Raw genomic sequence first — 17,963 nt, forward strand, 5'->3', positions numbered from 1 at the left:
CTGACAAAGCCAAACTTTTAGAAACAGATAGTAGATTGGTGGTTGCCAGAGGCTCAGGGTTGGAGAAAATGAGATGTTGGTCAAAAGTGTACAAACTTCCAGTCATAAGAGGAATAAGTTCTGGGAATCTAATGTACAGCATGGCAACTATAGTTAACAATACTCTTGTATACTTGAAAGTTGCCAAAAGAGTAGATCTTAAATGTTCTTATCATAACAACAACAAAAATGGTAATCAAGTAAGGTGAAGGATTTAACTTACCTTATGGTGTAAACATTTTGCAATACACAGACACGCACACAGAGGTATCAAGTCATCGTGTTGTACACCTTAAACTTACGCAATGCTATATGTCCATTGTATCTCAATAAAGCAGGGGTTGGGGGAAGAAAACAATGATAAGTGCTGTAGTTCAGAAGTGAGAGAGTTTGGTATAGATTGGAGTGAGGTTGGGGGTCCAGGAAGGCTTTTCCAAGGAGGTCTGGATCATTTCCTTAAATATCACTAAGATCCCCTTTCTTCTCAAACTCACAGCCTCTCCTCTCTCAGCCTGGATCTGGGAAGTATTTTCAGAATAGGTGGTACTTAAGCCAGACTTGGAAAGATAGGATTCAAAAAGATGAAGGGGAGGTGGGAGATGTGTTAGGAATTGCGTGAAAAGAGGTTGTGGTGGATGGATTAGGATTGGACCACAGTGGGCCTTAAATGCCAGCCTGGGGTGCACTTGATCTTGTAATGCTTCAAGGTTTCTTACTAGAGGAGACATGGGATTTGAGTGATACCTTAGGAAATTATGTCAGTGTGGAGGATAAGGTTAGAGGGGGAGACTGGTGGGTGGCCAGTTACTGGGCCACTCACCTGCGCAGATCTGACTTAATAATGGCCTGACTTAGAGACGTGGCAATCCAGCCATACATAGTCTAAGACTTAGTTGCTAGAAAGAGGAGACGTTCTTATCTCTTCAGTAAGATTCCCATGTGGTCCGACACCAAGGAAGAAAGAAGGGCTAGTTGGACCTTTGTGTGACTTTCTGGTTTCTCCAGTCTTCCCCTGACATGTTACACTTGCCCTTAGTACTGAGACTCCAGGAAACTATGATGCCACAGCCTCAGCATCATGACGTCTGGAGGGTCCGGGCTCTTTCCTTTGCAGAAACGTCTGTTTCTTTGAATAAACCCCTTCCCACAGCACCTCTCTGAGCTGTAATGTTTAGTAAAACATACTGCATATGGAAGTAGCTGTAGCTTATCACTCTGCCCCAATCTACTTTATGTTTCTGAAGGGCCAGCTGTCAGGGTCCACCCTTGGTTGGTCTAAGACTTAGACTCAGCATTACGGCATCAAAGTCCGTTGTTTCTCCTGCCTTGGAACCACAAACCAGTCTCTTGCCATTGAGAACTATTGGGCAGAAGGGGGACCAATAGATCCTTTCAGCTACATCCTCAGAACTTTAACACCAGTCAGAGAAGCTATACTGCCAGAGAACTGTCAGAAGTGCCACGTTTGTACGCAGATGGAAGTTCACGTTCACCCCCAAAGCAGAGGAGAAAAAGATCTCCAGGTTCTAGCTCCCCTTCACCTGGCCCCTCAGTACTCTGCCTTTCTGAAGGTATCTGAGCACCCCATACCAGGCTCTCTTGCTCTTGTCTCTTTTGTCCTTACCCCAGTCCATTTCTCTTTCCTCACCTTGACCATGAGGTGAACCTGTGAGCTCAGCGTCATAGCTCCCCGACCCCACACCCCAGAAGAGAGAACCCAGCATTAGGGACTCCCGCCACGGGTGGGTCCATGGCAATCTATTCCGTTTTGTTTTGTTTTGTTGGTCAAACCACGCAGCTTGTGGGATCCCAGCTCCCCGACCAGGGATCGAACCTGGGCCACAACAGTGAAAGCCCGGGATCCCAACCACTAGGCCACCGGGGAACGCCCATGGCAATCTCTTCTGACTGTGCCATTGCACTGACTTGTCTCCACCTTTCCCTAGGCTGGCAGCCCTTTCAGGGCAGGGGCAGGGCCTTATTTATCTTTGTGCGCCCAGTGCCCCCCACAGGAAAACCCAGAGGAACCCAGCTCTGCTCCTTCCACTGGTGCTCCCTTTCCTTTTCAGTTACCCAGCCACCACCCAACTCCAGGTGCTTGGAGGATGACAGACAGGAGACTCCTTGGATGACGCTCGGGTGTGTCATGGGCAGCGTCTCCCCAGCGCTGGAGACTCTACTGGCCTCGCTCTGTCTCCCCTCAGCAGTTCTCTGAGGGAGAGGGCGCTGCTCCATCAGCCAGTCCCAAAGCCTGGTTTGGGGTTAGGGAGAAGGGAAGCCACAGATCACACGCCTTCCCAGCTGGTTCTGGCCGCAGCCCAGCTCCTCCTTGCTCTCTCTCTAACTCCGCCTGACCCAGCTCACAAATCCCTGCCTTGTTCCTTCCAACCTTCGCTGGACTCCAGGGATGGCTCTGCAGGATGTGTGCAAGTGGCAGGCCCCCGACACCCAAGAAGCTTCACCTCACCTGCCTCAGGCTGGTGGCTGGGCTGTGCCCCAGGGCTGGGACCCTCAAACCTTCCTGCAGATCCATGGCCCCAGGCTGGCCCATGGTACCACGACTCTGGCTTTCCGCTTTCGTCATGGAGTCATCGCTGCGGCTGACACGCGGTCCTCCTGTGGTGACTACGTGGCCTGTCCAGCCTCACGCAAGGTCATCCCTGTGCATCAGCACCTCCTGGGCACCACCTCTGGCACCTCGGCCGACTGCGTCACATGGTACCGGGTGCTACAGCGGGAGCTGCGGCTACGGGCACTGAGGGAGGGTCAGCTGCCCAGCGTGGCCGGCACCGCCAGACTCTTATCAGTCATGATGTCGCGCTATCGGGGCCTGGATCTGTGCGTGGCCACTGCCCTGTGCGGCTGGGACCGTTCCGGCCCTGCCCTCTTCTACGTCTACAGCGACGGCACCTGCCTGCAGGGGGACATCTTCTCGGTGGGCTCTGGATCTCCCTATGCCTATGGTGTGCTAGATGGCGGCTACCACTATGACATGAGCACCCAGGAAGCCTATGCCCTGGCCCGCCGTGCTGTGGCCCATGCCACCCACCGTGATGCCTACTCGGGGGGCTCCGTGGACCTCTTCCACGTGCGGGAGAGTGGATGGGAATATGTGTCCTGCAACGATGCCTGGGTGCTGTACTCGGAACTGCGGAAGCTCCCAGGGCCGGGGCCAGAGCAGGAACGGGAGGAGGAGGCCACCCCGGACAGAGCCGGTGAAGGCGGAGAACCATCTGTGGCGCCAGCCCCGGGGGACTCGAGGATGCCTGCAGAGGCGCTGTGAGCAGCAGCAGGACCTGGGGGCCCAGCCCTGGGAGTGGGTGGCAGATGGGGCCGCAGTGGGGGCAGACTCATGGCGTCTGGCTCCTGCTCTCGTGGGTTGCCAGCTTCATTTGTTGCAAGTCTCCATCCCTTTCTCCTCCCGGAGCCATTGAGGCTCTCTCCGACATGTTCCTGTTGGCGCCCAATAGACTGATCCAGCCTCCTTCTCAGCACCGAGTCCTCTTTCAGCAAGTACTTATTGCACACCGGCTGCACGCCAGATGCTGTGCTAGGTGCTAGACCCTCTTTTCTTGCCATCCTCCTTTCTGCTTTTTCCCCTCCTATCCCCAGTCTCTCTTCCTCTCGTTTTAGTCCTTAGCTCAGCTTCAGAGTCTTCACCACTTTCTCACCTTGGTGAGTGGAGATGGCTGGAGGAGAATGAAGTGGGGATAGTAGCCCAGCGGGCCCAGGCTGGAAGGGACAGGGACAGTGCAGCACGTACACCTGGGGGTGGCGATGGGCTTCCCACATCTGTTTTTCTTCTCTGCCCCGCTCCCCGACCTGATCCTAATGACCATGATGCAAACCCCTTTCCTGAACGCAGTTTTCATGATAACTCTTTGAGGTAAAAATGATCCTCAGTTGACAGAAGAGGAAACAGGTTCAAAGGGTTATGTGACTTGCCCTAGGTCACACAGTCAGTGCAGAGATGAGGCTGGGGTGCAGGCCTTCCGCTCCAGGGCTGTGGTCCTTCAGCTCAGTTTCTCTCCCAGGGCCTCTTCCTGCCAGGCGTCTGGGGAGTGATGTGGGAAGAGAACAGCTGGGCCGTGCCCCTGCCTGGTGGCCAGGGAAGGAGGAAGCCAGAGGAGCCTGAGGGCCTGGAGGGCTGAGCCCCCTCTACCCCCGCTTGTCAGGACCTGAGCCATCGCTCCAGGCACCTCCTCCCTCCCTTGCACTCTGGCTTCCAGGCATGTCATGGCCGTTGCCCAGCTTCTCCTCCTGCTGTCCCTTTGCCTTCTCTCCAGCCTCTCTTTCCAGTAGCTCCCTCTGGGCATGAAGAAAAGAGAGAAGCGTCTGTGCTAGTGGGAACTGCTGGGTTAGCACATCCTTTCCCACCCACCCTGTCCCCTTGCCGCTCCCTTGTAAGCCCTGACTTGGCGATGCAGGCTGACAGCTCCAGGAGGGATGCCTCCCCGCCCTCCCCTCCCCAGGCCAAGTGAGGGAGGAAAGCACGGTCAGCCTAGGAGGTGGCACCTGAAGGTTCCTGAATCTTCTTTCTCTATCCCACTCCTACAGCTTCCAGTCCCAAGATGAACAATACCTTTCCTCCCTCCTGGACACCCCTCCTCCCAGCCTCCAGCCCAGTTGTGAGCCCCAAGCCTGCACCTCAGGCTAAGAATTCCTCCAGGCAGGAGCTGGCCAGACAGAGGAGCCCCAGCAGACTCTGGCTTTCAGGGGATGATGGGAGAGGAGGGAAGAAAGCTGAGGGAGTCCCAGGAGGGAAAGCAGTAGGGGAGAGGGGGGGAAATGGTCAGGGGGAGGGCGGCCGCAGAAAGGTGCCCAGTACAGGAAGACTAGGCTTCGAGCCAGGGTCTGGGAATCTGGCTGGTGGCCTCCATAGCAATTCTTCATCCCTCACCCACTCCTCAGCCTCAGGGGAGGAGGTGCAGGACACTGGCAATGATCACTAGAGGTCAAGGACCCCTGGGCCAGCTTGGTCCTGGAGGAACACAGGAGGAAGGGCAGCTTTTGCCCAGGGTTCAAGTGTTTGATTGACGCAGACATGAGAGGGGGCACCTTCACATGCAGAGGTGAGTGAGGGTCTGTGACCTGTTGTATGTGAGTGATCCAGGATAGGCGATGCACGTGCAGTTCCTATGTGCAGAGACAGGAAACAGGCTGGAAGTTGTCAGGGAGAAAGACGGGCCTTATCACTTCTTTTGGGGAAAAGAGGTCCAGAGTGGGGTGGGGCAGGGCTCACCCCACTGGTTCGATGCTTCTGCATCCTCCCACCCCTGTCCTGAAGCCCCAGGGGTGAGAAAAGGCAGGGAAGGAGGGGCGGGCTAGCTTGGGGTTGCCACTTGAGCCCAGCCCAAGGCTCCCTGAGAACCACATACGGCTCACCCCCTGGAACACTCTGTGCCCCTCCTCTTCCCATTAATCAGGGAAGGAGGATTAAACCCAGGTAGGGAGGGCATAACAGGGGGGGAGCCCCACTCTTCTTGCGTCTCCTCCCATCACCTCTCCCTTTCTCTCTCTTTTCCTTCCATGGTTCTGCCCTTCTTCCCTCCCTTTGACGGATCCTGTGTTTCCAATGGTGAGGTATTTAAGACCAGAGATAAGCCGGAGGGTCTAGCTGAAAAGCCTGTTTCCCTACATTGTTGTTTTCCTTGAAGCTTAATGAGTTGGGGAGGACCTCAGGAGGGTGTTAAGGAGGGCTGGGAGAGGAGGCAAAGGCCTGCATCCCACTTCAATGCACCCCTCCTCGCCCAGGGGCGGCCCACATGTCAATCCCTCCTTCTCTCCACTTACTCCTGGAGGCTTGATGCGGACGTCAGGGGAGACCAAAGGTGTGGATCTAGCTCTGAACAGGAAGACTTGTTCTTGTGGCTCCCTGCTTGGAGTGCTGCCTCCTAATCGTCTCCCTCAGGGGCAGACAGTCTGCTCTCACACAGGCCTTCAGGCAGGCAGGGGCCGGGTTCCAGCCTTCAGCAGAGTCAACGACAACGCCAGCATCGGAGCAGGGTCCTTGTTCTCCCACCGCCTGGTTGCCCTAACCAAACGGCGTGGAAGGTACAAGAAGGCATCTTCCCATTAGAGCAGCCATCCCTGATTATCTGCACTCCGCACTTGGAGGGGAAGGTCACAAGGACCTATCGTGACCCATCTACTTGAGTCCCCAGGAGCCCTGCCTGGAGTTACGAGGCGTGGGTGCTAATTCTGGTTGCTGGGTGGACCCCTTCTCTGCTTAGGGAGTGCACGGTGAGAGACGCTGGCCACCCGCTGGGCTCCCACCCCAGCTGACTTTGATTCAGCCCTTCAAACAGCCCGCCTCCCTGGTCCCTCTCCCTCCTCTTTGTGCCCACAAAGAGTAAGACCAGAGACTGGGAAGAATAAAAGGTGGGGCAGCAGGCCCCAGATCCACTGTGACTGTGCCACCTCGCCCTGGCCCACCCTTTCTCCAACTGGGACCACAGGCCCCAGGAGGCACTGGCTTACCCCCCTCTGCTCTTCCCTACCCATACTTATTCCTAGTCTAGAGCTCCTCTTCCTCTCTTCTTAGTCTTTTATAGCTCCCCCTTTTCTCCACTTTCTCCTTCCCGCTTTCCCCTCTGGCCAATCTCCACATCTTAATTTCCTTGGACAGTTTGAGACCAATAGAGAACCCAGAGGTTGTGGGGGTAGAGGTACATGTCATTATCTCTTTCGTCCCTGTATGGTGTCAACCCAAAGCCTCCTCTATTAAGGGGACTTGAAGCGACTGTCCCCCAAAGGAGAAAGGAGAAGGGGTCGAGGGAGTGGGCTTAGGCCTCTCCTCCAGCCCTTTGGCACAGTGACGCTCTTACAGACACCTAAGTGCAGAAAGGAAAGCAGGACTCCAGCTTTACAAAATAAAGTGTTTGTTTATTATGAAATTAGAGATGGAGGCCCCTCCCCTTCCTCCCTCTTCCCCTTCCCCAGCTGCCTCCCTCTTTCCTTCCCATCCCTCCCCCTGGGGCCTGGGAAGCACACAAGACAATGCCCAGAGCTAGGATGCCCAGGGCCGGCTGACAGCTGGGCAGAGCTCCAGGGAGGCGGCCACGCTGGGGGCTGGAGCTCTTGCCCCGGGAGGTGAGCTGGCTCCCTCTCTCTGCTGGAGGCCCATGGAGCCAGGATGAGGCCATGAGTGATGGATGGAACTATGCGGGCAGGTCTGCAACGACAGGAGAGCCCGAGTGAGAGGTGGGGCGTGAGGGAGGGCTTTGGGCCACCCCTGTGTTCCACATAGTCTAGGGACACTGACCTGGGGCAGAACATCCCCTGCAGGAGGGTGGGCAGCAGTGGCTGGAAGTTTCTCTTGTTTCTGGGATGGGCAACGGAAGAAACCAAAAAGGCAGTCACAGGGACCCACAGAGAATGCGGGCAGATGTGGGCAGGAGACAGACAGAGAGCGTGTGTGCGGGCACGGGCGACAGACAGAGCCGTGAGTGACAGATTTAGAATGGGGGAGACCAAAACAGAGCCACAAGAAAGTGGAATCACAGTGAGAGAACGGAGAGATTCAGAGTCTGAGCCGCACAACGCAGACCCAGACAGGGAGAGTGTCAGAGACAGAGACAGAGATCCCTGGAGAGAGACGAACAGACGGCTCAGGACGAGGGAGGTAAGGAGGAGGTCGCCCTGGGGAAGTGGGGAGGAGGGACACGGGGATCGGGGAGGCCTGGGGACCCCTGGGCTGCTGCCGCCTGCCTGGACCCCGGGGGCTCACTCAGAGGGCCTGTGCGGCCGCTGCGCCGTGGCGGGCAGGGCCAGGCCGGCTCTCAGGGTGCCGGGGGCTCCTTGGCCCCGTAGAGCTCCGCCAGGGTGCGGAAGAGCGGCCCCCAGTCGTCCAGCGGCTCAGCGGGGCCCGGGGCACCGCCGATCTCGCTGCCGGAGCCCAGGGAGCTGAGGGAGCCACAGGAGGAGCCCCGGCCCTCGTAGCCGTACACCTGCACCGAGTCGTAGGGTGGGACGCTGGGGTCGTCGTCCGCCCCGCGCAGCCGCAGCGCCAGGAGCTGCGCCACGTCGGCGGGGCCGGGGGGCCAGGGCTGGCGCGGCGCCCTGGCCCAGGGCAGCACATCTCGGCGCGCTGTCGGGCCGGGAGCCGGCGGGGCGGCCCCGTCGGGGTTTTGCAGGGCGCTGATGTCGAAGGCCTCTGTGTCCTCCTCGCCGCCGCCCTCGTCGTCGTAGGTGATGATGTTCTCACGCACGTCCTCCTCCTCCAGCACCATCAGGGCTTCCTGCTTCTGGCGTCGCAGGGCCACGAAGAGCACCACCAGGGCTGGGGGAGAGGCGCACACGGGCCGCTGAGCCGGCAGGGCCAGGCGTGGGGCAGCCTGGTTCCAATCAGAACGGCCTAGGGGTGGCAAGCCCTGGGTTTGACATCTGGCAAAGCTTGTTTGAATCCTGACTTCAACCCTTTACTCGCTGTGTGACCATGGAAAGTTGCTTAACTTCCCTGAACGTCTTTCGCCCTTAGATTGCTTGTGTGGAAAAGAGGGAAAACATATTTACCCCTCAGGGTTGTTGAAAGGATGAAATACCAAGTGCTGTGCCCAATGCCACACGGGGCCCAGAGTCAGGGCTCAATAAACAGTTTTTATGGCTCATGACTCTCATTAGATTGACAGGCCAGGGATATGAGGCCAGAGCTTTTGTCTCGGATGCATGAGGCAGTGGGAAAATCCAGGCATGAGGGTTCCTTCGAGACCTAGGATGGATTTCCCTATGTCCAGTGTCCTCGTTCCTCTCCACACACCCTGCAGGCCTGGACCCCACACTTATGTCCCACTGTGGCCTGACTCACCAAGCAGGGTGCCCACACAGGTGATGATGGCGAGCAGGGCCCCGGTGCTGAGCCCAGCAGGTGAGAGCTGAGCCTCGGGCCGGCAGGAGGCCACGGAGCCATCGGGCCGGCAGCGGCACACGCTGACAGTTACTGTGGCGGTGCTTCTCAGTGCCGGCTGCCCCCAGTCCCACAGTTCTATGGGGACCAGGTAGGGGGCCTGGCGGGGCGGGGTGGGGCGAGAGGGCAGCAGCAGGCTGGCAGAGCCATCTGTGGGAGAGGAAGGTGTTGGGTCACCTCCTGGGACACGTTCCCAGTAAGGTCGTTGCAGCCCACGGAGACAGCTTTCTGTAGGGAAGGTTTGCAAAGAGCAAAACCACATCCACCCTGTGTTGTTTTTTTTTTTTGCCCCACTGTGCGCGCGGCTTGCAGGATCTCAGTTCCCCAACCAGGGATTGAACCCAGGCCACGGCAGTGAAAGCCCAGAATCCTAACCACTAGGCCACCAGGGAACTCCCCAAACCACATCCACCTTCTGTTGGGTGGAGGGCCCAGGTAGGCAGGCTAGGGCAGAGGGTGGTAGAGGAGAGGAGGGAAGCAGGCATGGGCACGGTTGTAGGAGGCTACCCACCTCGGTTGTCCCGTACAGTGAAGTTGGCATCGGGGTCTAGAGGACCTTGAAGGGAGATACGGCTATTGTTGCCGACTTCATCTCTGTCCAGGGCCCTGAGGACCTGAATCAGCTGGGAGGAAGAAAAGAAGCCTTGTACGGAGTGGGCAGCTGCAGAGGTCTTGAGTTCCCAACCCCTCTGCCTCAGCGGCTCACCTGGCCGGGGGCTGCAGATTCACACACAAAGGTGTCGTAGGGCTCAGCCAGCTGGGGAGCATTGTCATTCTCATCCAGGGTCTGGATGGCCACTTGCACCCGGGAGGCCTGTGCGGAGCTGTCTGAAGCCAGAAACACAAACACGTACACCCCATGCAAGCACACACAACACACGGGGTGTGTGGGCATGGATGCCACACGTAGCACATAGCATGCATGTGGGATACATGAGATAATGCATGCAATATGCAAGTAGCAAACAATGTTGTGAAATGCATGGAACAAGTGCATACAACAGCCATGTGGTACCCAAGATGTGTGCAATACATATACCATATACGCTCAACAGGAGTGTAGCACCCATAACGTACATATACAATAACCCACAAGCAGGGTACACGTGCCATAAAGGAAAGGGAGACAGAGGATGCATACCGGATGCACAGACAGTAGCCATGAAACATACAAACACATTCATACCATCCATTTGATGTACACTCAGTGCTTTAAAACAAATGCAACATACATGAAGTGAATGTTCGATATATACAGTGAATGTAGTATCACGACCCCCAAGATGCAGAGAATGCGTTTTCATGCACAAAACCGGTGGACACACACACACACACACACACACACACACACACACACACCCCATCAGAGGTCTGGGAGGTTGTGGTGTAGCAGTGAGTATCACTTAGAGTTGACCTTGGGGAGGGAGGAGCTACGTGATACTCAGGGGCAGAGCCAGGCCACCCTGGGTACCACAGCCAGACACAGGCCCCCTCGTCATTGGGTGGCTCCCACCATTACCCTGCCTTGCTTCTCACTGCCAGTGGCATCCAAGAGAAAATGGAAATTATGCATCCCTGCCTGCCCCAGTGTTCACCTCCTCTAGGCTAAACCTCACAGTTCCTTTAGTCTTTTCCCCGAGTTGAGGGAGAGCTGGCTGGCTTTTGGGAAGGTGCTGAGCTGACAGCCTGGGCAGAGGAGCAGACTGCCTGGTTAAAGGGTCTGGGATACCCTGAGATGGGACGGGGCTGGGGTCCATTCCTTCGCTGCAGTTAAGGCCCAGGGCCTGCTAGTCAATACTGGGGTGCAGGATTTGGCAGGAGATGAGAAGACACTGAGGGGAATACACACACACACACACGCAGGGCTACGTATACACAGGCAGCCACAGACACGCTACATATACCACAAATACACACAGGGATGTTCACACAGACAGACACGCATGCACTGCCACAGAGCTGCATGGTCATAAACATAAACCTATCTACATACAATTCGACATGTATGAGAGGCAGTATGGCAGAGGAGATAACAGCTGAGATTCTGCAGCCTGACTGGGACTGAGGCCCCACCACTTAATGTCTGTGTGACCTTGGGAAGTTACTTAACTTCTCTTTGCCCGAGTTTCCTCCCTTTAAAATGGGGGAAAAAATCGTACCTTTTTCATAAAGTTGCGGTGATGATTAAATGAATTAACCCACATTTGGTACTTAGAACAGTGTCCGATACACAATAAATAGTAAATTATTACTATCTGTCCACAAACACACGCACACAACAATATATACAAACAGCTACTTGTATCTATCACTATGTACATCCAATTACACATATGTACAAATAATATAAATACAATTCTATACACTCAACTACGTACACGTATATGCAGCTATAGACGTATACTCACAAACATGGGTATGTATGTATATGTACTTCCCACACATACGGAATCATACACATGTAAGTACACACCCACGTGTACACACACACATAGCTCTTCACTGACATGTACAAGTATGTATGCACAGAGGGACAACTTCCCTAAACAGGACACAGACGGCAAACGTAGGAGACCCTGCGGCATGAGCAGGTGTGGTGAGGAGAGGTTCATAGAAGGGAGGGAGGTCTAAGGCTGAACCACACTACTGGTGACCGGTGACTGACATGGGCAGTGCATGGAGTTGGTCCCTCTCCCCACCCTTGAGGGGTCCCGGCAGGGCTTCCCAGAGAGGGGCTCCTGGCACCACCTCCCCACCCCGGCCCCGGTCAGCTCCCAGAGGAGGGGCCCAGCCCCTCCCTGACGCCCCTTCAGCCTGAAGCAGAGAGTGGGCCAGGCAGGGGTCTCCCAGGGTGCAGGAAGCTATTCAAGGTTAGGTTTATTTCCGGGTTGGGGAAAGTCAGGTATGGGAGCCAACTGAAGGTGAGGGGAAATGCTCAGGCAGACCCACTGTGCCCAGCCCAGGCAGGAGACAAGAAGGCCTGCCTGGTGGTGATGATGCAGGCTGGGGACCCAGTGGCTGTATGCTGGGTGAGGGTGTGAGGGCACTAGCCGCCCTCCCCCACCCCCATACGTCCCCAGGGACGGCCCCTCTGCTGGGAGGCTGCTGCCTCCTCCCGGGTCTCCCGGGGGGCCCAGGACTCCTCACCGACTTCTGTGGCCAGCACTGTGAGATTGTGCCAGACACGAGCCTCGCGGTCCAGGGGCACTGCCGTGTGGATGGTACCATCTTCAGGCTCGATGGAGAAGCAGTGCTCCGGGTCCGTGTCGGGGAGGATGGAGTATCTGGGGAGATGGAGTGGGGCTGGGGGCTGATCTGCAGCAGGGCCAGAGCTTGCAGCTACCCCTCCCTCCCTCTGTTCACTTTGCTGGGCCTCATGGCTCAGCTGGGCAGAGGGCCTGAGCTGGCCAGAGACGTGCACCCAGAGCCATAGTTCACGTTAGGGTCCCCTCAAAAGACAAATATCCCCGGGGAGTCATCAACATTAAACACCTGTCCTAACATGCCGGGGACTGGGTTTCATGGGCGTGCAGGGAGAGAGACAGAGGTGACGTCGGGTAAACACTGCCTGTCTTTCCGACTTCTGGGGCTCTGCTCTGGGGACCAGGGACCGAAGTTCTAGCCCTGCTCTGTCTCAGGCCAGCTGTGTGACCTTGGGCAAATCTTTTAACCTGTTTCCTCAACTACAAAATGGGAATGACTCCCTCAGTGCTATGACAGGGATGCTGGCTGGGGCGGTGGAAAGAGTGGGTCTTCTTGGGGCCGACAAGTCCGGATTTGAATCCCAGCACTGCTACTTACTGACTGTGCGACCTTGGGCAAATTACTCAACCTCTCAGGGCCAGGTCTCTAAAGCAGGGGTCCCCAAACCCTGGGCTGCGGACCAGTACTGGCCCATGGCCTGTTAGGAACTGAGCCACACCGCTCGCGTTACCGCCTGAACCATTCCCAACGCCCCCCCAACCCCCCTCCGTCCGTGGAAAAATTATGTTGCACAAAACCGGTTCCTGCTGCCGAGAAGGTCAGGGACCGCAGCTCTAAAGCAACCGGAGCTGATACGGTTACTACGCTTATCTACTATCCGACTCTCACAGGTTGTTGGGAGAAGGAAATGTTATCAAGTGGGTAAAATGTGAAGCGCTGAGCTAGTGGTCAATAGCCATGGCCATCAACTGATCCATCGCACTCATCAGATGAGATTCCATCTGCTCGCACTGCCACTGGGAGGCGCTACTATCATCCACCCAGAGGGATGGGTGGAGAGTGTGGGAGGGGTTAGCAAGGTCCTCCAGCCCTGCAGCAAGGGAGACTTCTGCCAGGAGGTGAGCGTGATTTGCAGTAAAGGGGGCACATCCTCGGGCGGGAATAGCATGCTGCCTGGCCCTGGCCCTGAGCCCGCTTGCACCCCAGCTCACCTGATCGGGCTGGCCTGGGAGTCCAGGTCAGCAGCTGACACCTGGCCCACCAGGGTCCCGGGAGACTTGTTCTCGGGGACTGCCAAGATGTAGGCAGCCTGGGTGAAAGCGGGTGGTTCTGGGGCATCCTGCACAGCCACGCGCACTGAGGCCACGTCCTTGAAGGGCCCTCGCCGCAGGTAGGCTGGGTCGATGAGTGTGTTGGTCGCCTCCACACGGAAGGAGTAGGAGCGACGGGTCTCGAAGTCTAGGGGCTGTGGTGAGGGGGACGGAGTGACTGAGGCAGGGGGGACCCCGGGAGGTGGGCACCAGAGGGGCAGTGGCCTCGGTGGTCGGGGTGGGGTGGGGCGCGGGTTACTCGGTCAGAACTCTAGGTCTGCCCCCAGTTCCGTCACAGACTTGCTCTGTGCAAAGTCCTGAGCCAGTCACTCCCCCGTTCTGGCCCTTAGGCCCTCATCTGAAAGATGAGGCGATGACCGTAATCTCTAAGCTCCAACACAGGGATCCCGACCGAGCCTGTTCTAGCCCTGTTAGAAGCGTGTCCCATGGGGCAGGAGGCAGGTGTGAGTGGGTCCGCAGCGCTAGCAGACGGGAGGCTAACCTTGCGGACAGTGAGGAGGCCATCTCGACCCTGGGCGTCTGTGCTGATGCTGAAGGCCTCGGACCCCTCCCCATCCAGGATGCTGTATGCCATGAGGGCGTTGTCCCCCAGGTCTGGGTCCTGGGCCCGCAGCCGGCCCACCAGGGTGCCCGGCCCAGCGGTCTCCACCACGGAGAACTGGTACAGGCCTTGGAGTGGATGGAGGGAGACGTTCTGAGAGAGGTCCCCGGTCCTCCTCCCTCCCCCAGCACATCCTTCTCCCAGGCCTGGCTGGGGGAGGGGTGGGGGAGGCTTCTCCCGAGGCTGTAGGGCTGGGGGTTGGTCAAAGGGCGGCTCATGTGGGGCACTTGTCCCTTACTCTGAGGGAACTTGGGGGGGTTGTCGTTGACATCGCTGAGGGTGACCGTCACCGTAGTGCTGCCCGACAGCCCCCCCATGTGGCCGCCCATGTCCTTGGCCTGAATCACCACCAAGAACTCCTCCTGTGTCTCGCGGTCCATGTTGGGGATGGCGGTCCGCACCACTCCTAGGGGGAGAGACGATGAGTCAGGGGGTGCCTGTCCCCACGGCTGCCCTACCCGCCTCCCAAGCTCTATCCTCACCAGTCTGGGGGTCCACAGAGAAGAAAGGCAGTCCATCCAGCACAGTGTACACCAGCTTGGCACTGTTCCCGTAGCTGGGGTCATCGGCATCGTGAGCAGTCACCTGGATCACTGATGTCCCTGTGGGGGACCCCGGCACTCCGCTCAGCCGGGGCAGAGCCAAGTGGGGAAGAAGGGTAGATGGGCGGGACCCAGACATGAGCAGGGCTGAATTGCAGGAGGTGGGTTCTGGGGCTGAAAGCAGTCGGGGAAGGAGAGGTGAGGGCACTCTAGGAGATGGGATCCGGGATGTCCAGACCTGGGGTACTCACCGACATTGGACATCTCGGGCACTGTGGCGTGGTAGGGCCCAAGGGGAAAGATGGGTGGATTGTCGTTGATGTCTTGCACCTTGATAATGAACTCCGATGGGGGCTCCAGGGGTCGGTTGGAGGCTCGGTCCACAGCTTGGGCCAGTAGAACGTACTGTGCCTTCTCCTCCCGGTCCAGGCTCTTGGTGACGTGGATATTGCCTGTGGCCTCGTCAATCACAAATACAGTGCCTGCCCCCTCTCCGGTCAGCAGGTACTTGGTGCGGCCCTCACCCCTGTCCACATCTGAGTGCAGCTGTAGGGATCGGGGAAACATGGCAGCGGGTTCCAAGCATACGGACAGAAAGTTAGAGTCTAAATCTAGGATTGGGTGGAGTGTTGGGTGTCCCGAGGGACCAAGGTCATTGCAGAAGTGATGAAGTTACAGGGCAGGGCCTTGAGGGTCAGGGTAGACATGGGAGGGGTTGATCCCTACCTTGCCAATAAGGACAGGCTCCGGTCCGGCATATTCCTCAATGACAAAGAACTGGTTCCACACCCAGCTCCGTCGGGTCCGAAGCAGTGCTGGTCCTGGGGCCCCCCGGGACCCTGCCCAAGCCCGGGCTGGGGCTGCCAGGCGCCCCACGCAGCTCCAGCCACCCAGCCAGGTCAGCAGGACCCTCACCAGGCCCCACATGTTTGGGCTCAGCCAGGGCTCTGTTCACTGCTCCCGGGTGCTGAGGCATGAGCTGGCTGGGGCAGAGGGGCAGATGCTTTGGGGCTGCCCCATGGATCCACACCTGCAGGATGCGCAGCTGTTTACGGTTAAGGAAACCCTTAAACTCTTAAACCTCCCCAAAGTTAGATGCGGAAGATCACACCTCCAAGGAACCAGACGCCCCACTGCCCAGAACCCAGACTAAGACAGAGAGCAGTCTGATCTTTCCCTCCACCCAGGCTCTGCCCGTATTCACCTTCAGCCCTCCAAGCTGATAAATCTCCGGCCACTCAACTCTGAGTAGAGAAGCTTGGGAAGAAAATAGGAGAGGGGATGCTGGGAGGGCTTGGAACCCCAAACTGGCCCCTCTGCTCCCAGGGTGGGCATGCAGCTTGGGGCTGGAGGAGATGGGGGCTACCAGGGAAAGGGCTTAAAATCCAGGGATTGGGATTCATGGAGGTGGGGTCTCAGTGCGCCTAGGTCAGGCTGAGATGACAAGCAGGGCAGCCTCAGACAGGGTTGAGAGCCTGTGAAAGTCCGTCCTCCACAGGCACTCCGCCTCTCCAGAACCTGCCCGCGGCACACAGCTAGCTGAAGTCCTTGAAGGGGGACTGGGCTCCCGAGGCAGAGTGGGGGGCCAGAGCTGAAAGAAGAGGGGTGGTAGAGGCCGAAGACTGGGGAGGGGGAGCAGAGGCAGACCCAGAGGCTAGAGACACAGCGTGATTAAGGGTGAGACCAAGACTCAGGGACTGTCAGACAGAGACAGAGACAGAATGGCACCAAGAGACAGGAGGAAAGAGATCAAAGGAGGTAGCCTGGGTGCCTGAAAGGCAGAGAGGAGTCACGGGTACCAGGATTGAGAATGGGTGGAAGAGGGGGCAGAGGGGCCTTCAGTACATGTGATGACCAGGAAGGGGCAGCTTTAGCTGCCGGGGTCAGACCAGGCCGCCCCGGTGCGGAACTTCATTCTGGGAGAAGGGGCAGCCAGGAGGGGCTGTGGGAAGGAAGCTAGAGGACCCTTCCCACCACTGTCTCCTCCCTCTCCTCCAACGGGCACCCCTCAGGTGGCTGTGGCTGCGCCCCTCCTCCCCTAGAGCAGACATACACCTGACAGTCCTTTCCTTCCCGAGGGAAGAGGGAAGCCGGGGGCCAGAGAGGGAGGCGGGACGGAGAGAAGGAAGGCGATAGAGGACTGGGAAACAGGATAGCGGGAAGGGAAGGGAAGAGGAGAGCAGAGGGAAGGAACGGGGAAGGAAAGGAAAGCGGGAAAAAGAAAAGACAGGAGAGGAGAGAAAGGTGGAGGAAGAAAAAGGCAAAGAGGAAGAGATGGAGCAAGACAGGGCAAGAGGGAGAGAGAAGGGTTGGGGAGCCAGGGAAGGGGCAGAAACGGCAAACAGGCAGAGAGAAGGCAGGATGAAGAGAAATCGAGGGAGAGGAAGATGGGAAAAAGAGGGAGAGAGAGGTGCGAGGGAAGAACGGAAAGCGGTAGAGCGCGGGAGAAGGGAGCCGGCAGTGGGCTCCCAGTCGCGGAGCGCACCGTTCACCGCTCTGAAGACACCCGCAGGCTGCGGGCCCCCTGCTGCCCCTCCGAGGATTCCCAACCGCGGGCTCCAGGGCAGGCGCCCTTACCTGGCAGTGCCAAGGGGCCCAGCCCGGTGGGGAGCGCCCCCGCCCGCCCCCGTCGCCGGGTCCCGGGGGCGCAGCCCCGAGCCGATCGGAGCGGGCGCCGCGGCTCCGCTGCAGGTCTGAGCAGCCCCGGCTAGAACAAGGGAGCGAGACGGAGGGGGCGGGGGAAGGAGGCTCCGCCTGCGGAGGAGCGAGGCGCCTCCGCGCCGCGCGGGAGGGCCCAGCCTCCGACCCTCCCCGGCCAGCCCTGGCCGCGCAGCGGGGGGCGGGGGCGGTGCCTGCTGCCCGCCCCCTCGGCGCTGCCGGGCGCATACAGATGCGGTGCCCCTCCCGGGCCGGGCCCGCAGCGCCTGGAGGGGCACTCGGGCGGGAGGGCTTCCAGGCCACGGCGCCAGGCCGTTTCCGAAGAGCTAGCGGAGAAGGCGCACCCGGGAGCGCGAAGCGGCCCGCACGCCCCCCGCAGCCGGGCGAAGGGCGAGCGCACAGTGAGCAGGGGAATCTGGAGCCCACTGCGGAGGCCCGACTCGCCGCCCCCGGACCAGCCTTGGAGGCTGCTGTGGACCCCGGCCGTGAGGCGGCAGCATTTTGGGAACCTGTGCAGGGAAGGGTAGCGGGCCGGCTGGGGGCTTTAAGCACAGCAGAAAGGTCCAGGGAGTCCGCGGGCTGGGCCCAGGGAACAAACAGGGCAGGGACCGAGGCGACGTCGGCGGGAGGGCACGGAGCCTTTTTGGTAAGCTCATTTACAGGAGCCTACTGAGCGAGCGGCT

At 58.3% G+C, this 17,963-nt stretch overlaps 2 protein-coding genes across 7 annotated transcripts; one reads left to right on the forward strand and one right to left on the reverse strand.

The window, feature by feature from the left end:
- The first annotated feature begins 563 nt into the window (after positions 1-563).
- Positions 564-3,524, forward strand: PSMB11 (proteasome subunit beta 11). The gene has a single exon (XM_032623432.1). The coding sequence runs from the start codon at positions 2,447-2,449 to the stop codon at positions 3,320-3,322; it is 876 nt and encodes a 291-aa protein (XP_032479323.1). The 5' UTR covers positions 564-2,446; the 3' UTR covers positions 3,323-3,524.
- Positions 3,525-6,903: 3,379 nt separating this feature from the next.
- On the reverse strand, positions 6,904-17,328 carry CDH24 (cadherin 24). Of its 6 annotated transcripts, none has more exons than XM_032624542.1 (15): positions 17,200-17,328; positions 15,827-15,879; positions 15,349-15,652; positions 14,874-15,168; positions 14,563-14,682; positions 14,319-14,486; positions 13,961-14,148; positions 13,360-13,613; positions 12,092-12,228; positions 10,131-10,154; positions 9,651-9,772; positions 9,456-9,567; positions 8,846-9,094; positions 7,304-8,320; positions 6,971-7,213 (listed from the first exon to the last, which is right to left on the reverse strand). In XM_032624542.1, the coding sequence occupies exons 3-14, from the start codon at positions 15,547-15,549 to the stop codon at positions 7,821-7,823; spliced, it is 2,370 nt and encodes a 789-aa protein (XP_032480433.1). In that variant the 5' UTR covers positions 15,550-15,652; positions 15,827-15,879; positions 17,200-17,328; the 3' UTR covers positions 6,971-7,213; positions 7,304-7,820. The 6 variants fall into 6 exon arrangements, with proteins under 6 accessions (XP_032480435.1, XP_032480433.1, XP_032480430.1 ...); XM_032624539.1 differs by having other exon boundaries at positions 7,304-8,395; XM_032624543.1 differs by lacking the exon at positions 10,131-10,154.
- Positions 17,329-17,963: the final 635 nt, after the last annotated feature.

The sequence above is a fragment of the Phocoena sinus genome, chromosome 2 (assembly GCF_008692025.1).
Source record: "Phocoena sinus isolate mPhoSin1 chromosome 2, mPhoSin1.pri, whole genome shotgun sequence".
NCBI lineage: Eukaryota > Metazoa > Chordata > Mammalia > Artiodactyla > Phocoenidae > Phocoena > Phocoena sinus.

Bases quoted from the DNA above. Each gene is read 5' to 3' on its own strand.
- PSMB11 (XM_032623432.1), top strand. From the start codon at position 2,447: ATGGCTCTGCAGGATGTGTGCAAGTGGCAGGCCCCCGACACCCAAGAA.
- CDH24 (XM_032624539.1), bottom strand. From the start codon at position 15,549: ATGTGGGGCCTGGTGAGGGTCCTGCTGACCTGGCTGGGTGGCTGGAGC. The intron at 15,169-15,348 runs GTAGGGATCAAC...CGATCCCTACAG, and splicing joins AGCCTGTCCTTATTGGCAAG to CTGCACTCAGATGTGGACAG. The intron at 13,614-13,960 runs GTTAGCCTCCCG...CCCTCACCACAG, and splicing joins GCCTCCTCACTGTCCGCAAG to CCCCTAGACTTCGAGACCCG.